At 41.1% G+C, this 17,440-nt stretch overlaps 1 protein-coding gene across 3 annotated transcripts in view; it reads left to right on the top strand.

The window, feature by feature from the left end:
- LOC131684464 (fructose-bisphosphate aldolase) overlaps positions 1-17,440 on the top strand; it is a 110,278-nt gene that overhangs the window by 40,723 nt on the left and 52,115 nt on the right. For all 3 annotated transcript variants that reach the window (XM_058967372.1, XM_058967370.1, XM_058967371.1), the window contains exons 4-5: positions 5,925-6,115; positions 6,189-6,617. In XM_058967372.1, the coding sequence (XP_058823355.1) occupies positions 5,925-6,115; positions 6,189-6,617 (620 nt within the window). The remainder of the gene's footprint in view (positions 1-5,924; positions 6,116-6,188; positions 6,618-17,440) is intronic.

Genomic DNA, 17,440 nt, shown 5'->3' with positions numbered 1-17,440 from the left:
TTACTCGTTATTGAAATATCAAAAATCGTTACAAAGGTCCTGGAATCATCAGCGTGATTCACTCTACTCATGACTTACATCCTGAAATCATGAACATAGATCCCAGTAGTCTGAAAGAAAAATCCAAATAAAATAGTATAATGAGAAATCACAAAAAGCGTGCATAGGCTCCTGAAATCATGAACATCGTTTCACTGTTGGCTTTATGCTCCCAAATTATGAACAAGATTCATAACAAAAACTAAACATGTCCAGGGAACAGAAACACTAACCCAACCAAACATTCGAATGGACCGCAATAGATATATTCGGAGCGAACTAGTTTTTAGGAAACACAAACTGTGTCATGAATACGAGGTTTATTATTCATAATTTCATTAACTTTGTCACGGTTTTCGTAAATCGTTCAGTTAACGAAATTCTGATTTTTTTCATGAATTGATGAACGGATTTTTTTCCGTGTAATAAACCATGAATCAACCACCAAATTACGAATGCATAAATATTACTTTTTAATTTTGAGAACTATTTCTCGAGCACGATCGGTGAATTGTTTATTAGGAATCATGAATCAGTTATCGAAATCATAAATAATAGTTTTTAATTACGTTAACTATTTCACGAGCATGAATGGTAACTGGTGTTTAATACACTAGGAACCAGTTCACGAATCTATAAATAATATTTCTTAATCATTTGATATATTTCGCGAGCAAGAATGGTGAATCGTGATTATTTACGCTTATTTAATTTATTTGGAGCAGGAAAAACCCGATTAAGCTGAATATAAAATGTTCTCTCCTACAAAGGCATAAAACCTCCTCGTCTTTTCGCATCATCATATCACATCGAATCCTAATGATACACATAACATAATATTCCAAGGAAGATTACGAAGTGCGAAGCGTACAAACTTGCGTGAAATCGTTTCGAAGCGGACAAGCGCACAACACCAAGATCCTTCACCACAGTTTCTCTTTTGAAAAACTACCCCAGATAAAGCATTTTTTTGCTATAGAAGTGAACGTTTTCTCGAGAAAGTTATCACAGAAAATTTCGAGATATTAAGAACCATTCGATTTGCTATGCACCAAGCAGTAAAATTATTAGGCTGTGATTGGAGAAATTTCTGATCAGTCCTGATTTTGATGATGTACAATAATTTGAAGTCATCGGCTTAAGAAAATTCAGTTACTTCTATACTATTTTGAATATCGTTAAGATAATGAAGTAAAATAAAGGATCCGAGATGACTTCCCTGTGTTACTCTGAAAGCAACGGCAAAAAATGATGAAGTTGAATCGTCTATTTTCACAGCCATGTTACGACCGGAGAGGGGAGATAAAGAAATTTGTGACAATTTGTTACATGGGGGGAGGGGGAGTCAATTTTGGTCAATGCTTGCGTTACGTAAGTTATGAATGGTCCCAAAGAGAATGTGGAACGTTCTGCACAACGCATGATGGTCTGGTCACCAAGCTTCGACAGTGTTGGAATATCGAAGAACGCAGACAGTCGAGGAGTGATTGCCCGCCTAGCGGTAGAGAGTGAACGACAGTACGAGTGAATGGAGGATGTGTTATATAATATTATGTGATTTGATTGTAATTTGTCATTGTTTTGTGAATGCTAGCTTTGTAATTTTTTGTGAACAATTTGATGTTAATGTTAATGCTAAATAAATGTTAGTAGGCGTCCGACGATGGCTGAAGAACAGTAAGCCGAAACGTTACATGTAATAAGGGACGATCCATAAATGACGTAGCATTTTTTGAGTGATTTTCAACACCCCCCTCTCCCATCGTAGCATTTCGTCACAAACCTTTAAATACCCCCATGGTAATTACGTAGCTTGACGGTAATTCTCCCCCCCCCCCTTGTCCCCGTTAAATAAAAAAAAAATAAAAAACGATGTTAGTCATTCTCCATTCATTGCTACGTAGCATGACTTGACCCCCTACCCCCTGTCGTCACACATCATCACAAAATGCAAAACTCCCCCCTCCCCTATATAATGCTATGTCATTTATGGATGATCCCTAATGGTAAAATTTGCTGTTTTCATTTTCACCGAGGAAAGTCAACAAGACCATGAAATAAATATGTTGCGGTGACCAAAAAATCTTATATATCTATGAATAATACTTATAATTTTGTGAACCATTTTTCTGACAAGATTGGTGAGTTGTAAGCTATCATGAGCTAATTCACGAGTGCAGAAATATTTGTTTTAAAATTATATCACGAGCGTGAATGGTGAGTTGTGTCTAATATATTAGGAATCACGACCAGTTCACGAATCTACGAATCATATTTTATGACTTTGTGAATCATTTAACGAGCCCGAATGATGTGTCGTAACTAATAATCTAAGGATCACGAACTGATTCTCAAATCCGAAAGAATATTTTTCTAAATTTGGTGGACTATTTCAGAACTATGAATGGTGAATCATGGCTAAGATACTAGGAGTTATGAAACAGATCCTGAATCTATGAATAACATTTTGTGATTTTGTGAACTATTTCACAAGTATGAATATTAAGTCATTACTAGTATGCTAAGATTCATGAATCCATGAATAATATTTTATAAATTTGGGAACCATTTCCCGAGCACGAGTGATGCATCCTTATTAATATACAAACAATCATGAACCAGTTCACGAGACATAACTTTATACATTAATAACAGTTTCACGAAATAGTTCTCTAGAAAATATTAAGACGGTTTTTATTAGGTTAACTAATTCACTCCTATATTAAATAGATCATGATTATGATGTAATAAGCCAAGAATCGATTCACGTCGATGGTGAACTGATTCGAAACAATATTCCAACATTTATGGATAACAACGAAACGCGACTGAATTTCACAAACATACAAATATCTCCCCACGTTATGAAGGCGTTACGAAAGGATAATTGAGCACAATTATAAAACACAAGTTTTTTATGCACTGCTTTATTTTCATGACGTGAAAATATTATTGTTCCAGATTCTATGACACTTTATTCACGAATTTGGGAACAATTCTGTCCATGTGGGTTCGTTTTCTTTTTAAAACACGTTTCACCACGCTTTACTACGAACCCTAAACACCTGATAGTTTTTAATTTTTTTAAACATCTTGCTGGTAAATAATATCCGATAGTCACACGGAAAAAAATAGTTCCCGAATTCGTGAATAAAATGCCATGAGTTCTAGACCAATAACGTTTTTATATTACGGAAACAGAACCATGAACAAAAATCGTTTTTTTATAATTATGTTCAATTTCCATTCAGTAACGCCCGCGTAACGCTTTTATTAGTGGAAATATTTGTGAACTTTAGTCACGATTTACAACATGTCTTTGCTAGTACGTGAACTAGTTCACCATTTTATTAACATTATTCTTGAAACCAGTGGTTGACTCATGATTTTATTCCTATACTTAGAAACTTAGGAACATTAGTTCACAAAATCAAAGCGGTACGGAAACTTTCTCGTGAACTAATTCATGAAACTCGGAATTTAATTCATTAATCCATTCAATCCTCGTGAATTAATTCATGATTCCTAATATATTACTCACGATTCAACATCCATGCTAGTGAAATAGTTTACGAAATATTATTGATGTATATAATCGTGAACTAGTTCATGATTTCTAGTATAAGTCACGACTTACCATTCATGCACGTGAATTAGTTCACGAAATCGCAGAATATTATTCATGCATTCGTGATCTGATTCATGATTCCTAGTATAATAGTCACGAGTTACCATTCGTACTCGTGAAATATTCCGCGAAATCATAAAAATTGTTCATGTGCTCGTGAACTGGCTCACGGTTCCTAGTACAACAGTCATGACTGGATTATTCATGCACATGAAATCGTTCAAAAAATCATGAAATATTATTCGTGGGTTCGTAAACTAGTTCATGAATCCTAGTATATTACTTGCTATCTATCTAGCCTGCTTGTGATATTTAGAAGATATCCCTAATCATTTTTAATTTCATGCAACATGGTCATGAAATTTAACTTGAACTGTATTTCAAAATTTGTAGTATTATTCGTGAAATCATTTTTGTTCCATGCACTATTCCATGAAATTTCATATATGCCCAGCTGCTAGTGACCAGTAAGAGGCATGCGTAGTAGATATAAGAAAACTATTGGAACCTAGAACATCGTTAATCATTTGATACGGTTCAGTGTGATGTCTGGACAGAAAATGAAAACTGCGCTGAGCACCAAAAATATATTATAGAGCCATAAATCATGTTCGTGATATAATTCACAGAACAAGATACTGCGAATCTTTCACACTTTTATGATACACGCCACGTTACTTAGATTAGGCTGCTAAAGTGGGCAGAAATTACGAAGATCACAATAATACTACTGATGTTATGAACACGAGTCACTTCACTTCACGTGTCAAATTTAAAAGTGAGTTCTAGAATAAAATATCAAGATAACGTACAAATAATTTACGAAAATCGTAACTAAAACCCTTAAATCAAGAACGTAAATCACATTACTCGTGATAAAAATATCGAACATCATAACTAGCATCCTGAATTCATGAACATAAATTACTGTACTCAAGACTAAAATATCACGATAACGTGAATAGAAATTACGAAAATCGCGACCAACATCTTGCAATCATGAACAGACATTAAGCTATTCTGACAGAAAAATCCGATAGTGAACTCATGAATAAAGTATCATAGTCACGTGATAAGAAATCACAAAAATCGCAATAAAGCTCCTGCAATCATGAACAACCATAACAACTTACGAAACATTCGAATGTAACGCCATGTACATATTAAGCGCGAACTGAATTTGTGGGAAACAAAAATAGTTTCATGAATTTGAGGTTTATTATTTTTAATTTGAGGAACTTGGTTAAGGTTTTCATAAATCGTTCAGTTCACGAAATCGCAGTCTTTTTTCATTAATTTCAATTCGTTCAATTTTTTTCGTGACTAACTTTTAAAGTACTCAAGAAGAAAGTTACTTCAATACCACAATCTCACAAGAAAAAAAAATGTTTCCAAAATTATGCATTTTATGCTATTTTCCATAAAATTTTATTCTTTGATAGCTTGGTGCTCCTTTAATTGCCCAAAATATTGCACAATACCCTTTTCAAAGCAATAAACATTTTCTGCATGGTTGTCTAGGAAAATTCATTATTGTAATTTTCACCTCTTTATTGAATGTTCCTTGCTCATCATGCAAGCTTTGGTTTAAACTATGAAGCTCAATTAAAAGTTTTACAAAACATTTTTCATAGCAGGTTATCGGGGACTTGGTGTATGTGTGATTGTGTAATCAACTGATTGTCGCATCCTTTTTTGTGGATTGGAAAGCAGTGTGCGATTCGATGAAACGAAACAAAACGGGTTATTAATTTTTATATGAGTAGATGACCCTATAAAGTTACCAAAAGGCCGCCAAAATAAATTTATATGCATTTAAAAAATTGGTCAAATTTTGCATCTGATTGTTGTTTTACTGCTGGATACAATATCTTCTATGCTTGCCTTACCTTCAACAAAGTTTAAGAGTATAATTATTTTTAATTTTTTTGAAAAATGCTTATTAGTAGAAGCATTAATAAGCTCCATGGTGCACGACTTTACCCTGTAATAAGCATGCATTCTATTTTATTGACACACGCCGCAAGTGACACATCCGAAGGGCACCACCCCGCACACACAAGGGTGATTATCCCTGCAGCTAGATGATGTACGCTGTTCCTAGTGTTTACCCTTTGGAAACACGATGCTAAAAACAATCTGTCGTGCAGAGCTGAATCCATCAGTGCCACGTGGCTCATATTATGCTTGATTAGGCTTGCTTGATGCTGATAAACATTATAATTAAATTCTTTATTTTTGTTCTACTCACACACAGGCTTGGACGATTTGGCTGCCCGCTGTGCCCAGTACAAGAAGGATGGTTGTGATTTCGCCAAGTGGCGTTGTGTGCTGAAGATCGGCAAGAACACCCCAAGCTACCAGTCGATTCTGGAGAACGCTAACGTTCTCGCTCGCTATGCTTCGATTTGCCAGTCGCAGCGCATTGTCCCGATCGTTGAACCTGAGGTAGATCCGTCGTAGTTGAAGGAACCCACCATCAAAAACTAAATAAATTCCAAATTTTCTCGTTTCGAAATAGATCCTCCCTGACGGTGACCACGATTTGCTCCGCTGCCAGAAGGTTACCGAAACCGTACTGGCTGCCGTGTACAAGGCCCTGAGCGATCACCATGTCTACCTGGAGGGTACGCTGCTGAAGCCGAACATGGTCACCGCTGGACAGAGCTGCCCGAACAAGCCATCGGCTCAGGATATCGCTCTAGCCACCGTGCTGGCTCTGCGTCGCACCGTTCCGGCTGCCGTTCCCGGAGTTACCTTCCTGTCCGGTGGTCAATCCGAGGAGGAAGCTTCCGTCAATTTGAATGCCATCAACCAGGTACCGCTGCTGAGACCGTGGGCTTTGACGTTCTCGTACGGACGTGCCCTGCAGGCCTCGGTACTGCGTGCCTGGGGTGGCAAGAAGGAGAACATCAAGGCCGCACAGGAGGAGCTCATCAAGCGCGCTAAGGTAGGAATCGTTTGTCTTATTTGTTTCGATAACGCCATGCTTCATCCTGACTGCATGTAACGATGCGACGACGATCTTTCACCCTTTCTCGGGAGGCATTCGGTAGGTTGAAGGAAAACACGTTCTGCTCCATGGAGCTACAATCGTGACCTACTAATTGAATCGCAGTGTGGCAATCAATCACTGTCTCCATTCACTCTTTGTTGACTGGACTGATTCCATTATTTTTTATTATGATGAACACAAGTGGCGGTAATGCGTTCAATGAATGGAAAATAATTCCCGCTCATCTCTGCCGCCTTTTTCCTTCGGGGGAGCAGATTTTCTTTCAAGCCTCGATTGTGACTGCAAAGCAAGGGAATCCGATCTGTCCTTCGTGGAAACACATTTCCTCCGGGTTACTCGTTATTTTCCGCGTACTTCGATAGTGTGTACATAACGGATTGGCGACACGCTGCTGGTGGTAACTTGAAATGTGAAAGACAATCTCGACAGCCCTTTATCATTTTTTTCCGCCGGGGGTTGCGCTGATAGCTGCCACCAGCTTGCACTACTAAAGAGCGACAGACTTGGGGTGTGAATACTAGATACAATACTTATATACATAAACTGAAAGATGATTCAGTTGCGATAGATTCTAGAGGGCAAATGGAATTATGATAAATAGGATAAAACAACGGCTGACGGGGGTGAGCGTCGTTTTAATGCGATCGAATTATGGAAACGCGTGGTCGATGTTGAGAGCTTCTTTCGCTGATTTGAGCTGGCGGAGGCGGTACCTTTTTATGAGATGGTTTTATCTTGCGACCCAGAAAATTGCATTGTTTCACTTACTTATTAATACCTCTGTTAAATATATTAAATTTAATACTCGTATTTTATTGAGGTTGGACACAAAATCACAAAGAAAGATCTGGCACCCAAGAGTCGAAACATCTGTTTTTTTATATTTTTATCTCGGCAGAATAAAAAATGCTGAACAGCTTATCACACTTCAGGAATGATTTGAGCATTCGGGTGACCTATATAATGTGAATTTTGGCTACCAAAATAATCCAAATAATGATAGTAATCGTAGGGTGAAACATGCATGAAGGATATTTTTTTTAATTGTTATCATTTTCATCTTCTTTGAATCTCAAAAATAAAGCGAGCCGCTTAGATTCTGATTCCATGACCCATTTAGCTCCTGTTTCCGTGAGTCATCTAGCTCCCAGCCTTCGATCTACTCGGATAGTCCCCGATGGTGACCCTACTCCGACTGAGAGTTCCCCGATGGAGGAATTTCTCCCGACTTCGATACCCGCTTCCTTGAGCCATTCAGCTACTAGCTTCATCGAAATCTACTCGGATATTATCCGGCAGTGAACTACCCTACTCCTGCTGACAGTTCCCCGGCAGCGGAATTTCACTCGGTAGCCAATTAGCATCCTATTTTGACGTGATATAGTCGGATAGTCCACTGCGATGAAACTACCCTACTGTGAATTCTCCCAATACCCATGTTCGTTTTCGTGAGCCATTTAGCTCCCCGCTTCGTCCCAATCAACTCGTTCTAGTCTCCAGCGGTGGACCTACCCGACTAAACGAGCTAGCTAATAGGTGCTGAGGTCTGTCCAACGATTCCGAGCGGAGCGTAACTTCCGATTTACTGGCGCCTCAACGAACCACTGCTAGCTATTACTCGCTCCTATCCCCGTCGTTGAATCTAGCCTCCTTGCGAGCTACCCGGTATAGTGTCAAGGTCAGTCCGGTGATTCCGGTGAAGTCTGACATCCGGATCACTGAGGCCTCGACGACCCGAACCCGGTGCTACGTTGCGTATTACTCAACTGGCCCCCTAGTCTACACCGACGAAGACTTCCTCGGCAGCGGAATTTCTCCTGATATCCGATTTGTGGTGGATTTCTAGCAGATGGCGCTACTTTGTTGGTCCCCACTTTCTCTGCAGCTCGGAGAGAATACTCGTAACCTCTCTGTTGACAGCGTCCCAGATATGTTCGTTGTGGCACATCTCTTCGACGATATTGTCAACTGTCACACCGGGCATACCCCTACGAACTTCTTCGAACCTAAGGCATCCCAAGTAACAATTGAAGTTCTATAGCACGCTACAAGTCCAATCTATGTTTTATGAGAGGCTATAAAACTACCATAAAACCTAAATTGTTACTAGGGATTTGAAGACCACGTTTTCCGGTATCTCTTTCACATTCATGTACTCTTGGCAGAGGGGTGACGAAGCGTGTCCAAACCGATCTAGGCACTTTCGTAAGCATCCGTGCCGGGACGAAAACTGCATCAAATGGAAGTTCACCTCTCCATGCTGCATACCCAAGCTGACATATTTGGGATGTGTCGTGGAGTCGACCTTCCTTTATCCTCATTGTCCCACTCTTACCGCCACTTAGCCAACGAGTCCGCTCGGATCAGTCTGCTGGCATTTCGTGCATTTCTCCGCTGGTAACATTGCACGTCCTCAGCCAGAGTGATGAAGATGGGAATCATCCCGGCAGTTACGCATACCGCGTCCGACTATATCGTTCTGTGTGCACTCGCGATACGAACAGCCATTAGGCAAAACGTGCTTGTCAACTTCGTCTGGTTGCGCTTTAAGTTAAGCGCTGAAGCAAAGGCCGGTATACCATACCTCAGTATTGAGGTTGAGACACCCGCCAGGAGACGTTTCGTGCTGCATCTTGCTGCTTCGATGTTCGGCATGATCCTTGTCAATACGTCAGTTGTTCTCGCATACATAGTCGACATGGTTGTTGTAATTTAATCGATCGTCGATCATCACACTCAGCTGGTTCATGGTACGCATGGATGGGATGGATTGTCCCCCAACGCTGATCACGACACGCTGGATTTTTTTACAGTTATTGATCAACACTACCTCCGACTTGTGCTTAGCCAGCTGCAACTTGACTTCCAGGTTTTTTACGATGCCTATTGACTCTGCCGTAAACAGCTCCACTTCCTCAAGGGTCTCGTCGGTTATCGTCAAGAGAACGTGATCTTCAAAGCCGATTATCTCAACTCCCGTGGGCAGCTCCAGTGTTAACGCTCCGTTGTACATTATATTCCAGAGCGTTGGGCCGAGTATGGAGGCCTGAGATACTCTCGCCGTGACCCTAATCGACCTCTGCCTCATGTTCGTTTCGTAGAGCAGTATTCGGTTTTGAAAATATCTTTACAAAAACTTGCACAGATAGTCCGGAACCCGCATTCTGTGCAGCGCTACGACAATTGCTACTCAGTTGGCACTGTTGAACACGCTGTTCACGGCGCTTCTCTTTTGCTTTGATGCTTTCTCCGCGCTCACGATGACCGCGGATGGTGTCCACCGTCGATATTCCTTTGCGGAACCCGAACTGCTCCTGCAATAGTCCGTTATTACTTTCAGCGTAGGTCGTCATCCTGTTCAGGATGACCCTTTCCAGAAGTTTGCCAAGATCGGGTATAGAGGCCGATACGACCCTTGAGCTCCTGGTAGTTTTCCTGGTTTTGGCAGCAGCACCAGCTTCTGGATCTTCCATCTGTCCGGGAAGTAGCTTTCGTCCAGGCATTTCTAGCCTGAACATGTCCGGAAACGCAAGGATCGCGATCTTCAGTGTCACGTTGGGAATACCGTCCGGTACGGGAGCTTTCTTCGCTTTCAGTCCTTTTGCCACTATAAGGAGCTTGTCGTTGGATACTCGATTGTCACCAGTGTTGTCACCACGATAATCTTTTTTTTTTTTTTTTTTTTTTTTTTTTTTTTTTTTTTTTTTACTTCGATTATAGAGGTTTTAACCTTATGGTCATTCGCCTCTTCGGGTTAGAAAAATCTCTTATGAAAAATTTCTAACCCTATGTGCGGGGTCGGGACTCGAACCCAGGTGCGCTGCGTACAAGGCAATCGATTTTACCAATACGCTACGCCCACCCCTCACGATAATCTTCATTTTGTAGCGCACATTCTGACTGGCATCATTAGACCTTTGATCCTGGCCAGCACGAGACGGTAAGCATCGCCCCAGGGGTTTCCATTTACTTCTGTGCACAGCTCCTTGTAGCAGGTAGCACTATCACGCGTTTAAAAGCGGCTCTGGCCGCCCTGAATGTTACCTTACATTCTTCTCTGACTGCCTCAGATGTTGTTTTCTGAAAGCGTCTTCTAGTTTTTGGGCAGGCATCTCAGAGGATACTGAGCCTTTCGTTCCACCTGTACGCCGGGTGCCGGCGGTTCCTCGGCCCTATTTTCTTCGGCATTGTTACACCTCATGCCCTCGCAACTATTTCGGACAGTTCGTCGGCATTCAGAATCGGAGTGACTCAGTGCTTTCACAAAAAGGTCCTTGTCGAAATCGTTTAGTTTCCACTTACGCTCGCCATTCCTTGCTCTCCGCGTTACAATACAATACCACCGACCAATGCTATAGTGGATCGCTTGGTGGTTGCTATGTGTGTACTGCTCACTAACTCGCCCATTCATGTTCTTCATCAGCGAAAGACTGCGGAATGTTATGTCGATGATGGATTCCCGACCGTCTTTACGGAATGTGAGCTTGAGCTTGAGCTTAAGCTTGTGCGACCACCCCTGGCTGCTACTCCGTTATCGATCGGGACTAGCTAAAGTTGCACAGGGAATCAGTAGATAATTATGCTTGGGATTAGCGAAACATCTTTCAATGTGCAACTCCTGGTAATCCTAAAGTGTTTCTGATCAATACCGGCGCCGGCCAGGCCCGAACGTAGATCGCGGAAGGAAAGGGGAGGTATTGTTAGTCCGATACTTGCTTTTGCTAGAGGCCGTATATACTACTGCGCATTCCACAAGTATCACGGGAGGAGGATATTTTTGTTAGTAGAGTATAGAAGTTGGATATACTTCTTCTTTATCGACGCCAGAGAGGTGATTCCACTACCTGGACTAGATATCGATCCACCAATTTCATGGACCGGGGACCAACAGCTTTACTTCCCTTCCGAAGGAAGACGTGACCACAGATTTTTGACATTAAAAATGTCTTACTCCACTATCTTGGATTTTAATCATTCATACACCAACCGATTCAGAAACACCTAACTTAAATATTGGTAATAATTTAATATCTCCCCAATAAAAGTAGACTTTTGGAAATTGGTAAAATTAAAAAGTTCACGAAAAACGGGAAAATTACCATTCGTAAGGCAGATTTCTCAAACACAGCCGTCAAGAGAGGGTAGCTTAGTTGCTCAATGAAACACGAAAAGTCATAAATAGAAGCAACGCATGTCCGTTTAAATCAGTTGTTGCTCTTATCCCATATGAGCAACATCGTCTCCGGGCGATGCAATAAGCGCTATCGATTTTCGGTAACGTTGGCATTTGCACACACTCGCACCTAAGTGACTAAACCATATACGGTTAGTTTATAAATAGAGGTGACGCGTACCCGTTTGAATCAGTTTTTGTTCTAATGTCGAACGGGTAAGATCATGACTGCAGCGTCTGGGCACTACAATAAGCGGTAGACGCTATGCATTTTCGGCAGCGGTGGCCGTGTGCGGATTTGTCGGGTACCAGCATGGTGTCACAGAATGATTTGCAAAGTGGGTGGGCGGGGTGGTTTGGATTTAATTCAATACGGTGTGTGCTGCTTAAGAGTGTTGCGTTTGAAAAAAAATATATTTATTTTTATGCATGCGTGTGCGTTGTAACTTGTTAATCCATGTTTACCGGGCTTTGTAGCTGCGTAGGGTAAAGAGCCTATTGGTTTTCATGTTTCATATTTCGGTTATATGTTTTTTATCAGTAAGGCATCTGACAACGTGCTTCTGTAGTTATTGCACTGTTCAGCAGCGTAGTATTTTATATAGGAGAGTACACTCAGGTTTTTTTACGCGGATTTTGAAATTTACGCGGTTTTCATTAACGCGTTTTTTTTAAATTTACGCGGTTTTCATTTACACGGCCTGTATCCCCTGCGTGAAAAATCTGAGTGTAATTGCATCGGAAACAATCACATTCCCAGCAGAACTTTTTGTTTTCTAATTTCAAACACTTTTGTTTCGTACTGCACACAACGGAAAATTTTAAAACAGAACTTACCGTCCCAGCAGCAGTTGAAGCAGGTGTTCTTTTTCAATTCAAATTCAAGCCATGTCTTAAGCGTTACTGGACTTAAAATTGTTTTCCCAGTTTATCCAGTCAGAATATCTGTCCTACCCTATGTATTTAAAACACAGTTCCAATTGCGTTTTAAAGTATACAACAAATAGAACGGTTGGGTATACTAATTTAAATTTTAAAATAAATCTGTTTTAAATTATGAAACAAACCGCTGTACTGAAGATATAATTATGCATGATGCAGAATTGGTTTAATAATACAATGTTTACACTACAGAGTTATAACACGTTTTAATAATTAGCAACAAGAAAAATGTCACCAAGATAGCATAAAAACCCGTTTTAACTGGTAGTGCGAACGTTGCATAACAATGTAATTTATCAAATAATTTCATTTTTTCCACCACTAATCGATCAAGAAATACTTAAACTTAAGATTGTTTACATAAGTTCATTAGTACATTATTGAAAATTTAAATGGAAAATTAAATTTCATATTTCATGGAGAATCTGTATATTTCCGTTGCCGGGCGTGGGCTTCCTCATCACAGCTCTCAATATGGAACTTTTCTTTTGAATATATTTTCTGGACAGACCAGCCTATTTTTACTAAATGGATCAGCAAAATAATGCCAATCACCTAGTGAGATACTTGATTAATTAATAGATTACCGTTAAAAGACCTTCAATAAATTATGTTTTGATGGGGAGGGTATATAGCAAATTGTAAAAATTGAAAACAGGCGAGTGAACAAGAACGTGAGTCGATATGCGTGATAGATAAAATTCATTTGCACGCTCTTGAAAAAAGCTACATTTTTAATGTCATCGTGGTCGTGTCCTGTACACAACCCTTTAATTTTTTCACCTCAGAAAAATCTCAAAGACCTCGGCTGGAATTGAACCCAGGCCAACTGGAATGAGTGGCGGTCACGCTAACCACTCAACCACCGGCGCCGTAGTTCCCGACCGTCTTTACGGAATGTTGTAGCGGAACTTTTGTTGCACGCCAGGGCTTCCAATAGGCTGTAACCTCTTGCGTAACGTTAAAGTCTCCTCCTATAACAACCGGCGTTCGTCCGACTATCGAGTCGGTTAGTGCGTTCAGCATCCGATTGTTCTGTTCTAGTTCCCTACGTGGTCGAGCATAACAGCTACAAACGAATACGCCGTTGATCACGGCGATCAGGAAGCCTTCGTGTGTGCTATCCACCACCTCTTCAACAGGGAAACCGTCCATCAAATTGGATTGCCGCCATCTCTGCACTATCCACCACTCAATCATCGTTTTCGGGAGGAACAGGATACGGCTCTGCAATAATTGTAGCGTCGCACTTAGTTTCTGTTATCGACTGCCACACTACTTGCTGTGCAATGTCACAATCATTTAGATTAAGATGGGTTATTTCAATCATTGTTGTGCTGCCTTCGCCTTTTTGTACGCAGGGCATTTGAAGCCACCCGTCGTGTGGTCGTTTCCGTCCTCCGGCTTGCAGATCTTGGTTGCCTTGTGCAGTCTCTAGCAACGTACCCCTTTCCATCGCATTTAATACACAGTGCAGACCTGTCCGAGCTCTTGTAGTTTCAGGTCTAATGTCTGAGATTCAAGCACCTGAAGCATCGCTCTACCTGCTTGGTAACTCGCGGAGCGATTCTCAGCAAGCACACCGATCATCCGACTTTTATCTTGCCGGTTTATTGGCAACGATCACCGCTTATCGAGTCGCCGCCGTTTGAGTGCCTCCATACTGTTGCCAAATCCGGATAGTCATCTAGTTTGTTCGATCAGTGCACCCCTCAGTTCTTCTGCGGTTATTATCTCGTCTAGACCCCCGCACTCGACTACGGCTTCCTGCGATAAGATTCTTACGTTCGTTTTGCTACCCAAGGTTTTAGGATCCTTCTTATGCTCGATGTTCCAACCTCCTTTCTGAGTGGGTTTCGTTTCAACGACGTTCTCTCCCAGCTCCTTCAACTCTGGGTCCCCTCTTAGTTTCTGGAGAAGAGCGGCGTAGGACGTCGTATCGTTCGCTTCGATGATCAGTGCATCGCCCTTGTATCTCTCCTGAGGAGGCTTACGTTTCACTTTCTTCTCTTGTTCCCTCTTCTTTTCTTCCTTCTGTTTCCGTTCTCTCCGCTTCGCCTGTTGCCTTCCTACGGTGCACCAACCACGGTCTTTCCCAACGTTCCTCTGGTCGCTGGTGCCCTTCAGCTCGCTCTTCTGCTTTTGCAGGTCCTCTTGCTCACCGACATGTCTCTTACTCTTTTCTCCAAACGAGTATCGTGGTGACCCGTCGGTGTCACCTAAGTTTCTGCCATCGCATGTTCTGCAGCTTCCATCAGAGCTTTTTCAGCTGATTCAGCTCTCATCAAGAGCACCTTCTGCTCGCCTTCAGCAGCTGTTATGGCCGATTTAATACTCGTCACTAGCTGCTTTACCTTGTCTTGTCCTTCACGAACTCATAGATCTCAATTACGACTTCCCAAGATGTGAGTTATTCTGGGTGATGTCGCTACCGGATCTCGGGGGTGAACATTCGATTCAGTACCCCCATCTTACGTTGGTTTCCTCGTGGCTCACTCTGTACCTAACCGCTGCTGGTATTCGCTGTGGCTACCGGTGGTGTAAGTTGTTAGCTCTGGAGCTTACCGCTCCTTGCAAATGCAAACGCGTCCTCCTTTGTTCCGCCTGCCTCACCAATCACATTTTTTTTTGTTTTTGAATGTCTACAGTCTGGTGAGTCCCAACTCCAGGCCGTTGTACGTAGTCGCCTATGGTTATCTATGCAAGCAGGGAGGCCATGCTAAGGTTGACACTATCCTTCATGGTGTATAGACGTAAACAGGGATGCTAACGGTACCGATAAACTACATTTTTTTCGGTATATTTACATTTGTACAAGCCGTACAGCCCGCTACAGCGACGCATCACTACAGCTCTTGTCAGAACGGTAGCCAAACCGAGTACGTTTTCCCGTACAGCAGTAGAATACATTTTTGTTTTGCTGCTGTACTCCGACTCGGTGCTCGGTGAGAGTGTGGCGTAGTAAAGTTTGTTCTCTCGCTTTGTACATTTTTCTCTCCATAGTCAAAGGGAGAGGTCCGCACACGAAAGCGTTGATGCCGGCCGTGGCGTAAATAAGCCGCATTCATTGTCGTAATTTTTGAATAAAAATATTAAAAAGATTGAAAATATTAAAAAATGTAAAATAAGGAAAGAGAAGCTGTACCGCTCGCGTCTGGTGGCTGTACTGGGGACAGTAGTTTTTTGTCATGTTACTGCTTTGCACACAGGCAGCCGTACAGCGCTGGGCGTCCTGCCCCGATCAGAAACACATAACAGGAATATTTCAAAACTATATCTTGCATTGTTACTTGTTACAAATTTCTGTTATTTTAACTACTAACGAGACCTAGTTTATAACACAATATGTTACAAAAATTGTGTTCTGTTATAATCTTGGTATTTCATTCTGATCGGGGCACTAGCGAATGACAGCAGCATCGAGAGAGAGAAATGAGAATGTAGGCAGAAAAATTACAGCCGCAGAAAAGGTAGGCATTTTGCATCCTTGGACGTAAACAATGGCAAGAAATGGTTTGGTTTGATTTGTTCGAAACACGACCCGAACCCAAAAGTTTAAAATTTCAAAAACTCGATCCCGAAATGAGCCTATGAACTTCATATTTGACAATCCGAAACCCGATCCGAACCCGAGAATTTAGAGAACCCGTACCAGACTCAAAACCCGTCGAGTTCGGGTTGGGTCCGGGTTTTGTGTCCAAAAATCTCTAATGCACTGGCGTGTCAGTTTCATGTATACACAGAATATACAATTATCACACACCACTGAAAAAGCAGAACGCCCTTTCTGTCGGAGCTGAATAAACAGATTTCAAGCGTGTGCTGGCAATACACAGTGGTCCAGAATGTAAATTTTACAGGAATTTTATCTTTTTACTAAAACCTGGTAATATGTTCAGAAAAGTTAAATTAGTTATGGAATTTGCGTCTCGACTTCGTCTCATCAGAATCCGACACTAACTTAGTGACAGGACTAAGCTAGCAACGGATTGACGGTAACTACGAAAAACGGAGGTACAATTTGTGTTCCTGAGCAAACCCCTAGTCAAGCGTGATGTCGCGCAAGAAAAGTTTTTGTACTAAGGGTAAGGCCCTTCTGTTTGTTTAAATAGAAGCTAGGGTGGTTCTAATTTTAGTAAGATCTAAAATTGAACTTTTTAACGATTCGAGATAGAGCTATACTGTCTTCAATGAAGTTGTAGAGCAATATATTTCAGACAAATTTGATGCAGACATGCAAGCTGTATCTTTCATACGTTCTATTGTACGAGGAATCCAATTGTAAACTTTGGGGTATTCCTTATAAAAACGGTTTTATTTATATAAATTTTGAAGTTTTCAATTTACACTAAAGTAACTTTTGGACAACTTGAAGACTATTTTAGGGCGCATAATTTGTCCATATACACCAACTACTACTTTTCTTCAATGCTATGGGAACTTTTGCATAAAAACATAACTTTTTGCCTTTCTCAATAGACAATTGCTCTGAAAACCGACTTTTTCACATTCTCGTGATTCATGATTGAGAAAGGCACAATTGCACCGCTAGGTGGATTAAAATAGGTTTTTCAAATAATAACTTCGATTAAGGCGCTTAACATTAAATACCATTTCTGCCATATGAAATATCATATTTTGA

The sequence above is a fragment of the Topomyia yanbarensis genome, chromosome 2 (assembly GCF_030247195.1).
Source record: "Topomyia yanbarensis strain Yona2022 chromosome 2, ASM3024719v1, whole genome shotgun sequence".
Lineage (NCBI taxonomy): Eukaryota > Metazoa > Arthropoda > Insecta > Diptera > Culicidae > Topomyia > Topomyia yanbarensis.
Note: the sequence above shows the minus strand (reverse complement) of the source record. Positions and strands in the feature narration are given on the sequence as shown.